This window comes from Melozone crissalis, unplaced genomic scaffold, assembly GCF_028551555.1.
Source record: "Melozone crissalis strain CALT ecotype California unplaced genomic scaffold, PUWL_Pcris_2 ptg000081l_1, whole genome shotgun sequence".
Classification (NCBI taxonomy): Eukaryota; Metazoa; Chordata; class Aves; order Passeriformes; family Passerellidae; genus Melozone; species Melozone crissalis.
In genome coordinates, this window is record NW_026535858.1 from 5731430 (window position 1) to 5745421 (window position 13992).

Sequence of the window (13992 nt, forward strand, 5' to 3'; positions counted from 1 at the left end):
GATGTGGGTATGAGTGAATTCTCTGTTTGGTCGGGATAACATCCAGCAAACGTGCCATGAGGACCCTGCTGCTGATATGCCAACTATCAGCATCTGCCCTCTGATGAAATTACGGACCAGGGCCCGAATTGGAAGCGATAAAGAGGAACCCAAACCACACCCGAGGGACACGCATGCTCTGGAGAGGCGGACCCGAGGAGAGGCCGTGCAAAACAGCTCCTGGGATATGTAAACTGCCCTATGGATATGCCTCAGGGTCTGTGAAGATGCAAAGGACCGAGGTAATGGGAAAGGTGTTTAAGGGGTGTCCCGAAGGTGATGGGGTGCTCCTGGCTGAGTGCCAAGATGCACCTTGCCATAATCTTTGCTTTTCTTTGTCTCCTGTTGCCCTTTATTAAACTTTGTGAATTTTCACAGGAGAGCCAGCGTGTTTCTTACAAAGGGAAGCCGGGAAGCACAACGGGGTGCACGCTACAGGAAGCCGCGGCCTCCGGTGATAAATAGGAAAGCCTGGAGCACAGGATGTGTTTCGGGAGAGCTCGGCGGGACAGCGGGATGTGACTCCGCTGGTCATTTGTCCACTTGTCCGGCGGCATGGCCACGCTCCGGCTGCTCCTGCTGCTGCTGCTGGCCTGGCGCTGCGGAGGGGAGGACGCGGAGGTGCTGTGCGCCGACAGCGCCTGCTACACCCTGCACCGGGATGAGAGCAACTGGAAAAGCGCCCAGGAGCGCTGCCAGGATAACGGAGGCAACCTGGCTCCGGCGGGCAGCGCGGGCGAGGCCGAGCGGCTGCGGGAGCTGCTGGCCAGCGCCGGCTGGGCCGGCCCGGCCTGGCTCGGGCTCGCCCTGCCCCGGGGCCACTGCGTGCGGCCGCAGGAGCCGCTGCGAGGCTTCTCCTGGGTGGCCGGAGGGGAGCCGGGCAACTTCTCGCAGTGGGCATCCGAGCCGGCCGTCACCTGCGTGAGCGCCCGCTGCGTGGCCCTGAGGCCGCCCGGCCCGCACGGCCCCGCCGGCTGGGCCGACCGGGCCTGCCGGAGCACGCTGCCGGCCTTCCTCTGCAAGTTCAGCTTCCAGGGAATGTGCGGGCTCCTGCCGCTGGCCGGCCGAGGCACGGTCACCTACACCACGCCGTTCGGAGTGCGCAGCGCCCGCCTGGCCGCCGCTCCCTTCGGCACGCTGGCCGAGGTGCAGTGCGACAGCGGCCGGGCCGCGGCCTTCGCCGTCTGCAAGGGGCCGCTGGCCGGCGGCGGCTTCGCCTGGCACCCGCCGGGTCCGCTGTGCCCCGTGGACTGCGGGCACCACAACGGGGGCTGCCAGCAGCGCTGCCTGGACGTGCCCGGCGAGCCCCCGCGCTGCGGCTGCCACCCCGGCTACGTGCTGGCCGCCGACATGGCCTCCTGCCTGGCCGAGGATTCCTGCCATCCCAATCCCTGCCAGGGCTCCTGCCGCCCGCGGCCCGGCGGCTTCGAGTGCGGCTGCGAGCCCGGCTACGCCCTGGCGGCCGACGGGCGAGGGTGCTCGGATGTGGATGAGTGCGAGTCGGGGCCGTGCCAGCACCAGTGCCACAACGTTCCCGGCGGCTTCCAGTGCCTCTGCCGGCCCGGCTACCGCCCCGCGGGGCCCGCTGGCCACCAGTGCCACGACGTGGACGAGTGTGCCCAGCCCCACGCGTGCCCGCAGCTCTGCATCAACATTCCCGGCTCCTTCCGCTGCACCTGCCGGCCCGGCTTCCAGCGGCAGCCGGGAGGAGATTCCTGCCTGGATGTGGATGAGTGCCTGCGGGATCCGTGTCCCGGCGCCTGCCGCAACTTCCCCGGCGGCTACGAGTGCCTGTGCCCGCCTGGCTCCCTCCGGGACGCCGATGGCCACGGCTGCAGCCCCGGAGAGGCCATCCCAAACAGTGTCCCAGAGAGCTCCAGCATCCCAGAGAGCTCCAGCAGCATCCCACAGAGCTCCACTGTCATCCCACAGAGCTCCGGCAGCATCCCAAAGAGCTCCGGCATCCCACAGAGCTCCGGCAGCATCCCAAAGAGCTCCGGCGTCCCACAGAGCTCCGGCATCCCACAGAGCTCCGGCATCCCCCGCACCACGCGCATCCCATGGACCACGAGCATCCCGCGTTCTCTGGGAATGCCCACGGCGGGATTGGGGGCCGGCTCGGACGAGCACAGCGCCGACGGGCCGCGGCTGCTGCTCTACTACATCGTGGGCAGCCTGGTGGCCATCCTGCTCCTGCTGGCCTTCGCCCTGGCGCTCGTGGCTTGCAGGAAAAGGGCGGCCAGGAGGGAGAAGCCTCCGGCCAAAAACGCGGCCGATAATTATTGCTGGGTGCCCGAGCAGCCCGAGAGCCGCGGGGAGCGCAGGTAGGAGAGGGTTAAAAATCCCAGTGGGTTAACGAGAGGGGCGAGGGAATGGGGTGGAATTTGTCTCCTCAGCTGTGCTCCAGAAGGCAAATTCGGAATTGCTGGATCACGTTCCTAAAGGAAAACTGCTCACTTGGAATTCTCTTGCAGCCCCTTGTGCACTGCTCCCTCTGGATTTGCCTCGTTCTCCTGGGAAAGGGTTTGAAGCTGGGATGGGAAAGGGTTTGAAGCTGGGATGGGAAGGGGTTTGAAGTTGGGATGTGCCTCAGCAGAGCTCGAACAGGCCCCTGCAGGCACAACCAGGGTGGGGTTTAAGGGTTATTTTTGGGGTTTTATTAAAAATCTGTCGCCTGAAACCAGGGAAAACTGCTCATCACGGAGCCAAGGAATGGCATAAAGGTAGGAAAAGCTGTGTTTGGAGTAACCACCTCCTCATTTCCTGAGTATCCTGCCTAAATCCACTTCTAAACAGAGAAAACAATGCGCTCCTTCCCATCAGCCACATGAGAGACTGGGCTTTTCCTGTTGGATCATTTGTTTTGGGAAGGATCCTTCCCAGCTCCAGGCTGAGCATGTTTTCCCTCTCTCCCTGTGTAAGGAACATGCTGGAATTGGAATATTTGCTGATTTTTCTGTGTAAAACTCATAACTCTCAAAAAACCCTTCAGGCCAAGTCGCTCCCCAGGTACTTCCCAAAACTCCTTGAGCCTTTTCCAGCGGGAATTCTGCCCAAAATCCTGAGGGGCACACCCAGCAGCACCTCCTCCATGATTTATCCATGCTGTGAAGGGCTGGAAAAGATCAGCCATGGGATTTGAAGGGTCCAGCAGGTTCCTGAAGTTTCTGCTGGAGTTATTTTGTCCCTGGAGCTGAATTGCTCCAGGAATGGGAATAGAACACAAAGGAGTTTGTGGTGGGCAGGGAGCTGCATCCTGTCATTCCCTGTGCTGAGCAAAACCCTTTCCTGCTTTTTTCTTGTCTTGGGGCTCCATTGTGAGCTGCAAACAGGAAAATGGAGCTGATAGGAATGTTTTCCTTGTGCTGCCTGGGTTGGGATAAAGGGAGGGAATGCAGCACAGGATTCTTGGAAATCCTGCTGAAAATTCCCAAATCCCAAGGCAGCAGAGCATTGGAAATAGCGGGATCAATGAAGGGAATCCCATGTAATTATGCTGGATTGGTGTCTGTGGGAAGTGACGGCCTTGGGGTTTTTTATGGGATATAAGACTATAAAAAAGGAAAAGAAAGGGTGAGGGTGGAATCAGAGCTGGGAAAAACCTGAGGTGTGTTGTTTATTCCCCAAAAATCAAAATCCTGATTTCTGTTGCAACCTCTGTGTATTCCATTGGGGAATGATGATGGATCTAGGGGAAGACAGGGATTTGTGCCAAGGTTTAGGCTGGATTCTCCCTAATGGAATGTTTCCTGCTGTAGCATCCTCCCTTCTGGTGCAATTCCACCTGGATCCAACCTCATGTCTCTCATTTTCCTGACACATCTTGATCCGTGGCCTCCTCAGGGAGTTGTCCAGGGACTGGTGAATCCCACAAGTTGGCGCAGGATAATTTGGTGCCCTGTCTTCCCCAGAAGATGGGATGTTCATCCTGCTCCTTGGAATTTTTTTGTCATGGATGAGTGTTTTGCTTTCTCAGAATGAAACTCGGATTTACAGGATAAAGTTATCCCAATAGCTCTCTCTGGAAGAAATTCCAAGAAACCCTGTATGAAAATGTGTTTGCAGTGGGTTTTAATAAAGATATTCCTAAGAATCCATGGTCTGGTGCTCCTAATCTATATGCTCCCCATGGTGGGTGGGTGGTGATCCCAAATCCTTTCCTAGGGCTTATTCCATGATCTCAGCCTTTCCCAGGATCTGTGCTCCTGGCCAGGGGCCATTCCCTTCATCCCTGCTGAGGCCATGGGGTGGGAGCATTGGGATGGGCTGTGTTGGATCCCAAAATCACAAGGTAGGTCCTAAATCCATGAGGAAAGTCCTAAACCCATAAAAAAGGTCCCAAAGCCACAAGAAAAGCCTAAATCCATGAACAGGGTCCCAACCCACAAGCAAGGCCCTAAACCCAGGAGGAAGGGCCCAAGTCCATAAGCAAGATCCTAATCCCATGACCAAGTTCCTAAAACCAAGAGGAAAGCCCACAAGGAAGGACCTCAACCCACGGGCAAGGTCCTAAGACCATGACCGAGTTCCTAAATCTGTGAGCAAGGCCCCAATCCCATGACCATGTTCTCAGTCCCACAACCAAGGTCCTGAGTCCATGGCCAAGGTCCCAATCCCACAACCAAGGTCTTGATTCCATGGCCAAGGTCCCGGTCATACAGCCAAGGTTCCAGTCCCATGACCAAGGCCCTAATCCCATGGCCATGGTCCTAATTCCATGGCCAAGGTCCCAATCCCACAACCAAGGTCCTAATTCCATGGCCAAGGTCCCATTCCCACAACCAAGGTTCCAATCCCATGACCAAGGCCCTAATCCCATGACCAAAACCCTAATCCCATGGCCAAGATCCCAAATCCACGAGCAATCCCTTTGATTTCAGCACCTCTCTGCGAGAGGGATTTTTCGGGATCAACTAATAGGATAGACCCCTTTTAGATCCTGTTATCCCATGATATTTCACATTATTTTACATTCCATTGCTTTCCATTCCTTCGTGGACAACTGCCAGCATTCCAACAGAGCAACCTCATCCCAAAACCCTGCAAAGAAGCCAAAAATTCCCCCCTCTGTTGACACAAACTCCCGGATTCGGGGGTCAGGACAAGCATTTCGAGTGCCCGCTCCGAGCAGAGTGAAAGGGACAGCCGGGATGAGTCAGAGCCAAAGGCAAAGGCAGGGGAAACATGATTAATGGGATTGGGGAAGAGGAAAGGCAGCCTGTCAGCAGGCAGGGCACTGCTGGCACCCTGACTCAGCCTGCAGAGCAGTGGGATAAAAGGGAATTATGAAAGTGTGATTAATCCCATTCCTCCCACCCCATCCCGATTATCTTTTGGGGACAAACGTTGTCAGTCGGGCAAGGCCAGCGAAGTGGGATCATTGTTTGGGAAGGCTCTGTTTTTTCCTGGAAAAAACCTTGACAAGGAATTTTTTATCTGGGTTTGCAGTTACTGAAAAAAAAAAATAACAGCAGGAGCAGAAATTTATTGTTTTGGGTTTTTTTTTTCCATCTCCACCACGTTCCATTTTCCTTCTTTTCCTGTGGTTTGCCAGGATGTTTTCTCCCTTCTCTTGGTGGTTTTCTCCAGAAAACAGAAGCAGAAGTAAAAGGAGAAGTGGAAGAAGAATTGGAAATAGTGAAGTGAAAATTGTGGGAACAGCAGGTGTTCCTAAAGCCAGTAAAGGTCAGAATTATCCAGCTCCCAGGAGATTTCTGAGAATGATCCTGCTTGGATAAATTTTTTAGTCCAAGCTCCCCTATGGACACTTTCTCCTTGAGGTTCATCCCTGCTGCTAGAATTAAATTCCATGGACATTTCTTTTCAATATTTGGGGTAGATCCGAAAGGTCCAATGGAATTAAAGAGTTAATTTATTATTATTATTATTATTATTATTATTATTATTATTATTACCAACTTCCCTTTTCCCCACAGACTCACGGGATTTACGGGAAGCACCCAAGGTTGTGAGAGGACAAAACAAACCTCAAGGGTTCAAGAAAGGACAAACAAAGTTCAATAAAGTTCACTAAAATTTAATAAAGAAACCTCCTTGCCGTGATCCGAGGAAATTGGGATTTGCTGCTCATCCCAAAGGCCAATTGCAGTGCCCAGGGCTGTTGGAATTCCATGAGAAAACAGCCTCAAATCCCCTTTTTGTGGAGTGGAGAAGCTTGGGACATTTGGGCTGCATTTTTAGGTTGCTCCTGGCTCTGTTCTGGCAGCACAGAGGGATCCACCAAGGATAAACTGATGGAATGGGATATCCATTCTGAGGTGTCTGTGGGGAGTAGGGGAGATAGGGAGAAAAGCCATAATAATGCTTAATAATAATAATAATAATAATAGTACCAACTAGTAGAACTATATAAATTATATATGACTATAGATGGAAATACATAATCATACGTTAATTTTTTATTGAAGAAATTTTCCCTAATCAAACCTAAACCATTTCCCTTCATCCCGTTCATTACTCCCTGGGAGCAGATCCCGATTCCACCTGACTCCACCCTCCTGTCAGGGATTGCCGAGAGGGAAAAGATTCCCCCCTGGAGTCTCCTTTTCCCCAGACTGAGCCCCTTTCCCAGCTCCCTCCTGCTGCTCCGGCACCATTCCCATGTCCGGACACAGAGATGCTCTGTGCTGGATCCAGAGCCGGACACAGGGTTTGATCTGCGGGGTGACAATTCCCAGCGGGGTGACAATTCCCAGCGGCGCTGCTGCCCCCCCGAGGGCCCCTCCTGTGCTGTGAGACCCCGCTGCCCTTTCGCGCTTTTCCCGCGGCTCACCCCGTTTCCCCCGTGTCCCGCGGGACGTGCCGCTCCCCCCGCGCCGCCGGGCGGGCCCCGCCGGGGCGGAGCCGCCGGGAGGATGCGGGCGGGGGCCCGGGGCGGCGGGGCGGGGGCGGGGGCAGCGCCCGGCCGGGATTCACCGCCGCGCTCCCTGCCGGCCCCGCGGGCGCTTCCTTCCCCCGCCGGGGCCGCTATAAAGGGGGCGGCCGGGCGGAGCGGGCCATGCTCAGCTTGGGGCGCCGCCGGCCGCCCCCTCTGCGGGACATGCGGCCGCTGCTGCCGCTGCTGCTGCTGCTGCTGGGGACGGCGGCGCGGGCACAGCCGCGGGACGTGTCCCCCGCGGGCGCGCAGTGCCTGGAGCACGAGTGTTTCGCCGTGTTCTGGGCGTCCCGCTCCTTCTCCGGCGCCAGCGAGGGCTGCCAGCGGGGCGGGGGGCACCTCATGACCGTGCGCTCCACCGTGGCCGAGGAGGCGATCGCGCTGCTGCTCCAGAACCGCGAGGGGCGGCTCTGGCTCGGGCTGTCGCTGTCGCCCTCCTTGCCCTGCACCGACCCCAGCCGGCTGCTCCGCGGCTTCAGCTGGGTCACCGGCGACCACAGAACCGATTACACCAACTGGGCGCCGTCGGGGAAGCGCTGCGGCGAGCGCTGCGTGACCGTGTCCCGGGAGCTGCGCTGGGAGGAGCGGCGCTGCGAGGAGCCGGCCGACGGCTTCCTCTGCCAGTACAGCTACGGAGGCAGCTGTCCCCGCCTGGCCGCGCAGCCCGGCGTTCCCGTCACCTACAGCACCCCTTTCGGCGCCCGCGGAGCCGACTTCCTGGCGCTGCCTCCGGGCAGCGTGGCCATCATCGCTGACCTCGGGCTGCGGCTGCGCTGCGACGACGGGGACGGCGCGGTGCCGCGCTGGGGCCGCGACACGCCGGGAGCGTGGCCGTGCGAGCTGGGCGGCGGCGGCTGCGCGGGGACGTGCGCCGAGGAGCGCGGGCGGCCGCGCTGCTCCTGCCCCGAGGGCGCGGTGCTGGCCCCGGACGGGCGCGGGTGCCGCTCGCCGTGCGAGGGAGCGCAGTGCCAGCATCACTGCGTGGTGGCCGAGGGCTCCTTCGTGTGCATGTGCTCCGTCGGGTACCGGCTGGCGGCCGACGGCGTCAGCTGCGAGGACATCGACGACTGCGCCAGCGAGCCCGGGCCGTGCGAGCAGCAGTGCGTGAACACCAAGGGCGGCTTCGAGTGCCGGTGCCACAGAGGCTACAGGATGGAGGACGGGCACTGCCAGCGCCAGCCGCCCTGCTGGGACCTGGCGTGCCAGCAGCGCTGCGAGGAGCGGCCCCACGGCGACCGCTGCGGCTGCCACCCCGGATACGCCGTGGACCCGCAGAATCCCTCCCGCTGCCGCCCGCACTGCAACACCACCGAGTGCCCGGCCCTGTGCGGCGACGACGGCGGGGACTGCGAGTGTCCCACGGGCTTCCTGCTGGACGAGGACGACAACCTGTGCATGGACGTGGATGAGTGCGACAGCGGTCACTGCGAGTTCAACTGCACCAACACCCCCGGGAGCTTCCAGTGCCACTGTCCCCACGGCTACTTCCTCCAAGGCATCGACTGCATCCCCATCCTGGACGGGGACGGCGAGGAGGCGTCCTCGGGGGATTTGGAGCTGGAGCCGCGCACGCCCGTGCCCAGCCGGCCCCCGCCGCAAGCGGAGCCGCTGCACCCCGGCGTGGTGGTGGGCATCGCCGGCGGGGCCCTGCTGAGCGTCCTGGCCCTGGCGGCGCTGGGATTCCACCTGGCCAGGAAGCGCTGCCGCTCCCACGGCTCCATGGATTACAAGTACAGCGGCCCCCACGAGAAGGAGCTGGGGCTGCAGCCCGTGCCCGCCGCACAGAAGCCGTAGGGACGGCGGGCAGGACGGACGGACACTGGACACTGGGAGGCCGAACTGGGTGACATTTATCCGCCGCTACCCTTCCCCCCCCCCCGCCCTTTCGCGCCTCGGCTGGAATTTTTGAACGATAATTCGGGAAAAGCTGGGATCGCATCACTCCCAGAAATACCCGCTGCTTCCCAGCCGGCTCTTGGAACGCCGGCGCAGGAGAGCGGGGATAGCAGAACACCCCGAGACTGCTCCGCTCCTGTTCCTTGTTCCCTCTTCCTCGGCGTTCAGCTTTCCTTTTCCCGAGCCGGCGGTCGGGAAAACCGCAAGGAAAAATCCAGGAGGGACTGCTCCATGTGCAAGTGACTCTAAATCCGTGGGATGGGAGCACGGTGTGACCAAGGCGGGGACTTTGGAAGGACACCTCCACCCAAATCCCCCTCCCCCGGGCTGGATGGTGTTCCCGAGGCTGGGAGGCTCCTGCTTTCCTTTGGGATGGGGTTTGTTTGTTTTAAGCTGAGGGAAAGAGGAGCAAAGATGTTGTGGGAAGCACTTGTCACCTTAAGCCACTGGTGACAGCAGGGACCCGGCTCGGTGTCACCAAGGTGGGACTCAAATTCCTGATTCCCATTCCCTCTCCTTAGTTTTTGCGGGATGTGGAGGTTAAACAGGGACACGAAGGCTGCTGGGGTGAATTTTGTAGGAAAGGTTTGCGGTGCTGCAGATCCACATCCAGGTCCTTCCACGACTTTCCGCTGTTGTTGCCTTAAATTCGATTGTTGGATTTTGGATTTGGATTTGACCCCTCCTACCCACAGGGATTTTCCCTGTTCCCTCGTGCAGGGCTGACTCTAGCCCAAGGCAAAACATTCCCAAGGGTGGGATTCCAGCAGCCACGGCCCGGGGGGGGAGAATTCTGAGAACAATCTGGTTTTCCAGCTCCATCCTTCCCTGGGGAGCCAAAGGGGGTCCTGCTCCGGCTGCTGTCCGAGCGGCCGCTGGCAGCTTTATGCTGGTGAAATATTATCCCAGAGAAGTTTTGGAAGCCTGGGATCAGAACCGGGGGGTTCTGTTCCCCCACATTCCCCCTTCCCACCCTATGAACTTCCCAGCACTCAACATCCCCCCCTGGAACACTAAACCTCAGCTGCAAATTCCCAGGAAAATCAAAATGAGGCATTTGTAGGAATTGTGGTTTTCCTAAAAGGTCATTATCCTGAAGGCTGCATAACTGAGGGTCCTGTCCATGGATCCCTGGGGATGGATTAAAGTGAAACCACATGGAGCGAGGGCTGTAAGCCTGTGGATGTGCCAGGTTTATTTTAGGACAGTTTGGCTGCAGTGGGAGGGAGGGAGCTGTTGTGATAATCCATAATTATCCAGAAAGAGATATCAAAATATAGAGGTGTCACTTGGGAAAATATCCAAGGAAAAGGAAGGGAAAGAAAGGATAAGGTTTGAGAGTGGAAAGACTTTGCTGAGGCATCATCTCATATGCAGGATCTGCTTCCCATGGATCTTTCCTTGTTGTCCAGCTCAAACCCCTGCTCGTTCCTGGGTGGATCCCAGGTTTTGCCACCACACACCCCCAAAATTTCCTCCTCCCCCATAATCTCCAATTCCCACTTCGGAGTTTTATCTTATCACAGATTCCTTCCTTATGGTGGTGTGTTGGAGTCCTGAATTCCCAGCACTCCCTGTTTCATCCTCTCCCCCACCCCGGCCTGCTCCCCCCGGGCCCATTTGTAAATCCTTATTTATTTATTGGAATTTTACCCTGTCTGATGGAATTGTCTCATGGAGATCCTGTGTGGACACCAATAAAGTTTTGCCAGTCTGGTTTAGAGGAACTGCTCAGGGCCTGTTCTTTCTCCCCTTCCCAAAAATTCCCCCAGAAATCCAGGAAAATCCAGGAGCATTCAGGGATGAAAATGTTCCCTGCTGGTTACTTCCCCAGTGGGATTAAAATGGAAGGAATGAGCCATGAATAATGGACAGCACCGATCCCATTCCAATGACAAAGTTAAACCCCAAATAAGCTGAGAGTGACTCCCTCCATGGGACCTCCATGTGCTGCTCCTCACCCTGGGGTTCCAAGCTCACCAAAATCTAGTTCTCCTGGTTTTTTGGGTTTTTTGGTGGAAATTTGGTCCTGGGTGTGCTAAAATCCTGGGAATTTTGGGTAGGGAGATGTGTATGATGGGATATCATTCTGCTGCAGATGCAGCAGAGCTGACGGGCTCTTTGGGATTTTTCCCGGTGTCTCCCTGTCTCTTGGGAAGAAATGGGAATTTATCATTTATCAATCAGGAGGGCCATGTGCTCCCGATTAACATCTTGGGATCCTCCCCATCCCCGGGGAAGGCTCCTGGATGCCGGAATTACGGCAATAACCACTCAATCAACGGCAATAACCACTCAATCCATGGAATTTGCTCCATCCCAGGCCAGTCTTATGGCTTTTTATTTCGGAGAGCGGCGCACCTGCCAATCGGACCCGGCATCGCGGGCCCTCTCCATCCAACATCCCCTTTCACCCCGGATTTTTGGGTCCCCTAGAAGGGGGTGGTTTTGGGAAGCAGGGCCCCGGGCGCGCAGCAGGGCTGGGGGCGCAGGGGGTCCTGCTGGCAGGGCAGCGGGGGGCACACGCAGCCCTTGGCGTCCCCGCGGGGCGCGGCGCAGTAATCCAGCGGCTCCTCCTCGTCCTCGCTGTCGCCGCCGTCCCCGTCGGCGGCGCGGCAGCAGCACAGGCCGGCGTCGCGGCAGCGGCGCAGCACGCCGTGGAAGGAGTTGCGGAAATTCTCGGAGAGCAATCCATAGAGGATGGGGTTGGCGCAGCTGTTGGAGTAGCTGAGCAGCAGCGAGGCGTTGTGCGCGCTGGCGTCCAGGCGGCCGGGCAGCAGCAGCTCCAGCAGTTGCACCACGTAGAAGGGCAGCCAGCACACCACGAACATGGCCACCACGGTGACCACCAGGCGCGTCAGCTTGCCCTCGGAGCGCCGCCGCTGCTGCCAGCCCACGCCCTGCGCCACCACGCGCATCTTGCCGGCCAGCAGCAGGTAGCACAGCGCCATGGCCACCACGGGCAGCACGAAGCCCAGCGCGCTGCTGTACACCACGAAGGCGGCCGCCCACGCCGGGCTGGGCCACAGCAGGTCGCAGGCCACGGCGCGGCCGTCGCGGGTGACGGCCGTGCCGGCGAACACCGGGATGGGCGAGGCCACCAGCAGCGCCAGCAGCCACACGCCGCCGTTGACCAGCTTGGCGACGCGCGGGCGGCGGTAGGAGGCGGCGCGCAGCGGGTGCACCACGGCGATGTAGCGGTCCAGGCTGAGCACGGTGAGGCAGAAGACGCTGCTGAACATGTTGAGGCCGTCCACGCCCAGCACGGTCCGGCAGAGCGCCCGGCCAAAGGGCCAGCGCCGCAGCGCCGCCGCCGTGGCCACAAAGGGCACGCTGAGCATGAAGAGCTCGTCGGCGATGGCCAGGTTGAGCAGGTAGATGTTGGTGGCCGTCTTCATCTTGGCGTAGCGCAGGATGACGAAGATGACGAGCGCGTTGCCCAGCAGCCCCAGCAGGCACACCAGGCCGTAGATGCACTGCAGCACCACCATGCCCGCGATCTCCGCCGCGCTCCCGCCGCGCTCCGGGGGCCCCCTGGCATCTCCCAGCGCCGCCACGGCCGTGCTGCTGTTGGGGGGCGGCTCAGAGCCGGCCCAGCTGGAGATGCTCCAGAGGGGGATCCCAGCTGCCAGGAGCTGCTCGCCGTCCGTGCTCATGGCGGGAGGTGATCCATGGACAGCAGAGCGGTGATGGGGTCAGCCTGCGGGCAGGGCACAGGGGTGAGGGCTGTGGGGGGCAGAAATCCCAGTGGCCACATTCCCCTTGGAGTGGGAACCTCCATCCACCACCCCCTGACTCCCTCCATCAACCCTCTCCCTGCCTGGACACCTCCACCTCAGGCCGGAGCATCCTGGTTTTTGGGATCTCAGAGGCTGTGGGGTGGGGTGGGAGTTAACCCTCCGTGGGGCTCCTCAAACCAGGTGGGATGGCCTGGGAATCCCAACCTGGCCCACGAATCAATCCCAACCTGGCCCAGGAATCCATCCCAACCAGGCCTGGCAACCAATCCCAACCTGGCCTAGGAATCCATCCCGGCTCGGCCTGGGAATCAATCCCAACCCTGCCTGGGAATCAACGCCATCCACCTTAAGGAGCCCCTGCAAATCTCGAGGATTTCATTCACCCTGCCAAGGAGAAAGCCAGCCGGGAATATTTTACCTTTCAGTATCCCAGGGATTGAAGGAGCCTCACTACTTCCTGCCGGGGGGAAGAAGCCGCTGTGGGAAGATGCTCCGGTGGGATCCGTCGCCAACGGAAAGTCCTACTTGACCTGGATCAGATGACCGGGAAGATCCGGACCTTTTAAAGCGAAAGACAAAGCAGGGATGGACCCGCAGGATCTTCCCCCTCTCCCGCATCCCTATGCCGCAGGCATCGGCTTTCCGTGAAAAAATGAACGCGGCGCAACTTTCTGCTCCAGGATTTCCTCTGGAAAACAGTGCAGCGCCCTCCGCCCTTCTCCCGCCGGGCTGCGCTGTCCTGCGGCTCCCGGCCGGAGCATTCCCGCTCCAGCGGCTCCTTCCCGGCGCTGCGGAGGGCGGGATCCGCAGCCCGATCCCCCCCCCCCCCCCCCGCATCCCAAATCCCGAATCCCGAATCCCGCATCCCAAATCCCGCACCCCGCCCTCGCATCCCCCCGCGGCTCCGGGGAGAGGCAGGAGATGGAGAAGGAATGGTTGCCTTGGCAACGCATCCCTCATCCCGCATTCCTGCCGCGCATTCCCGCCTTCCCAGCGCCGCAGGGCCCCCGGATCCTTCCCGCTAGAGCCCTTTCCCTGCGGCACCGCATCCCAGCATTCCGCGTATGGAAAGGTGAGGGCCAGCCCGGCCTGGCCCCACATCCAAACCCACCGGGAATTCCACCCCATCTCGCAGTCCGTGCTGGAACTGAGGGTGCAAGAAGTAAAAATGGGAGGAAATCCCATCTTTTTTGGGTTTATTTTAAAAAAATCCGTTGCTGGGTTTGGGGTTTTTTTTTGGATGGGAGGGATCCAGGGAATCTTATCCCTGGCAGCAGCTCAGCCCAGGTCATGGAATCATAGAATCATGGAATCACAAAATCGTGGAATCAAAGAGTAATAGCGTCACGGAATAAAGGGATCACTGAAGATGGAAAAGCCCTCTAAGGTCATGGAATCCAATGTTAACCCAGCACTGATCCA

General features: G+C 59.0%; 3 protein-coding genes across 3 annotated transcripts; 2 read left to right on the top strand and 1 right to left on the bottom strand.

Annotated features, from left to right (window-relative positions):
- Positions 1 to 464: 464 nt before the first annotated feature.
- Positions 465 to 2367, top strand: CD93 (CD93 molecule). Its single transcript, XM_054290476.1, has one exon. The coding sequence runs from the start codon at positions 595 to 597 to the stop codon at positions 2365 to 2367; it is 1773 nt and encodes a 590-aa protein (XP_054146451.1). The 5' UTR covers positions 465 to 594.
- Positions 2368 to 5189: 2822 nt separating this feature from the next.
- Positions 5190 to 10858, top strand: THBD (thrombomodulin). The gene is made up of 2 exons (XM_054290123.1): positions 5190 to 5193; positions 6756 to 10858. Exons 1-2 carry the CDS (start codon positions 5190 to 5192, stop codon positions 8726 to 8728), a joined length of 1977 nt encoding a protein of 658 aa, XP_054146098.1. The 3' UTR covers positions 8729 to 10858.
- Positions 10859 to 11147: 289 nt separating this feature from the next.
- Positions 11148 to 13618, bottom strand: SSTR4 (somatostatin receptor 4). The gene is made up of 3 exons (XM_054290370.1): positions 13450 to 13618; positions 12989 to 13129; positions 11148 to 12530 (listed from the first exon to the last, which is right to left on the bottom strand). The coding sequence occupies exon 3, from the start codon at positions 12484 to 12486 to the stop codon at positions 11263 to 11265; it is 1224 nt and encodes a 407-aa protein (XP_054146345.1). The 5' UTR covers positions 12487 to 12530; positions 12989 to 13129; positions 13450 to 13618; the 3' UTR covers positions 11148 to 11262.
- Between the last annotated feature and the right edge of the window lie 374 nt (positions 13619 to 13992).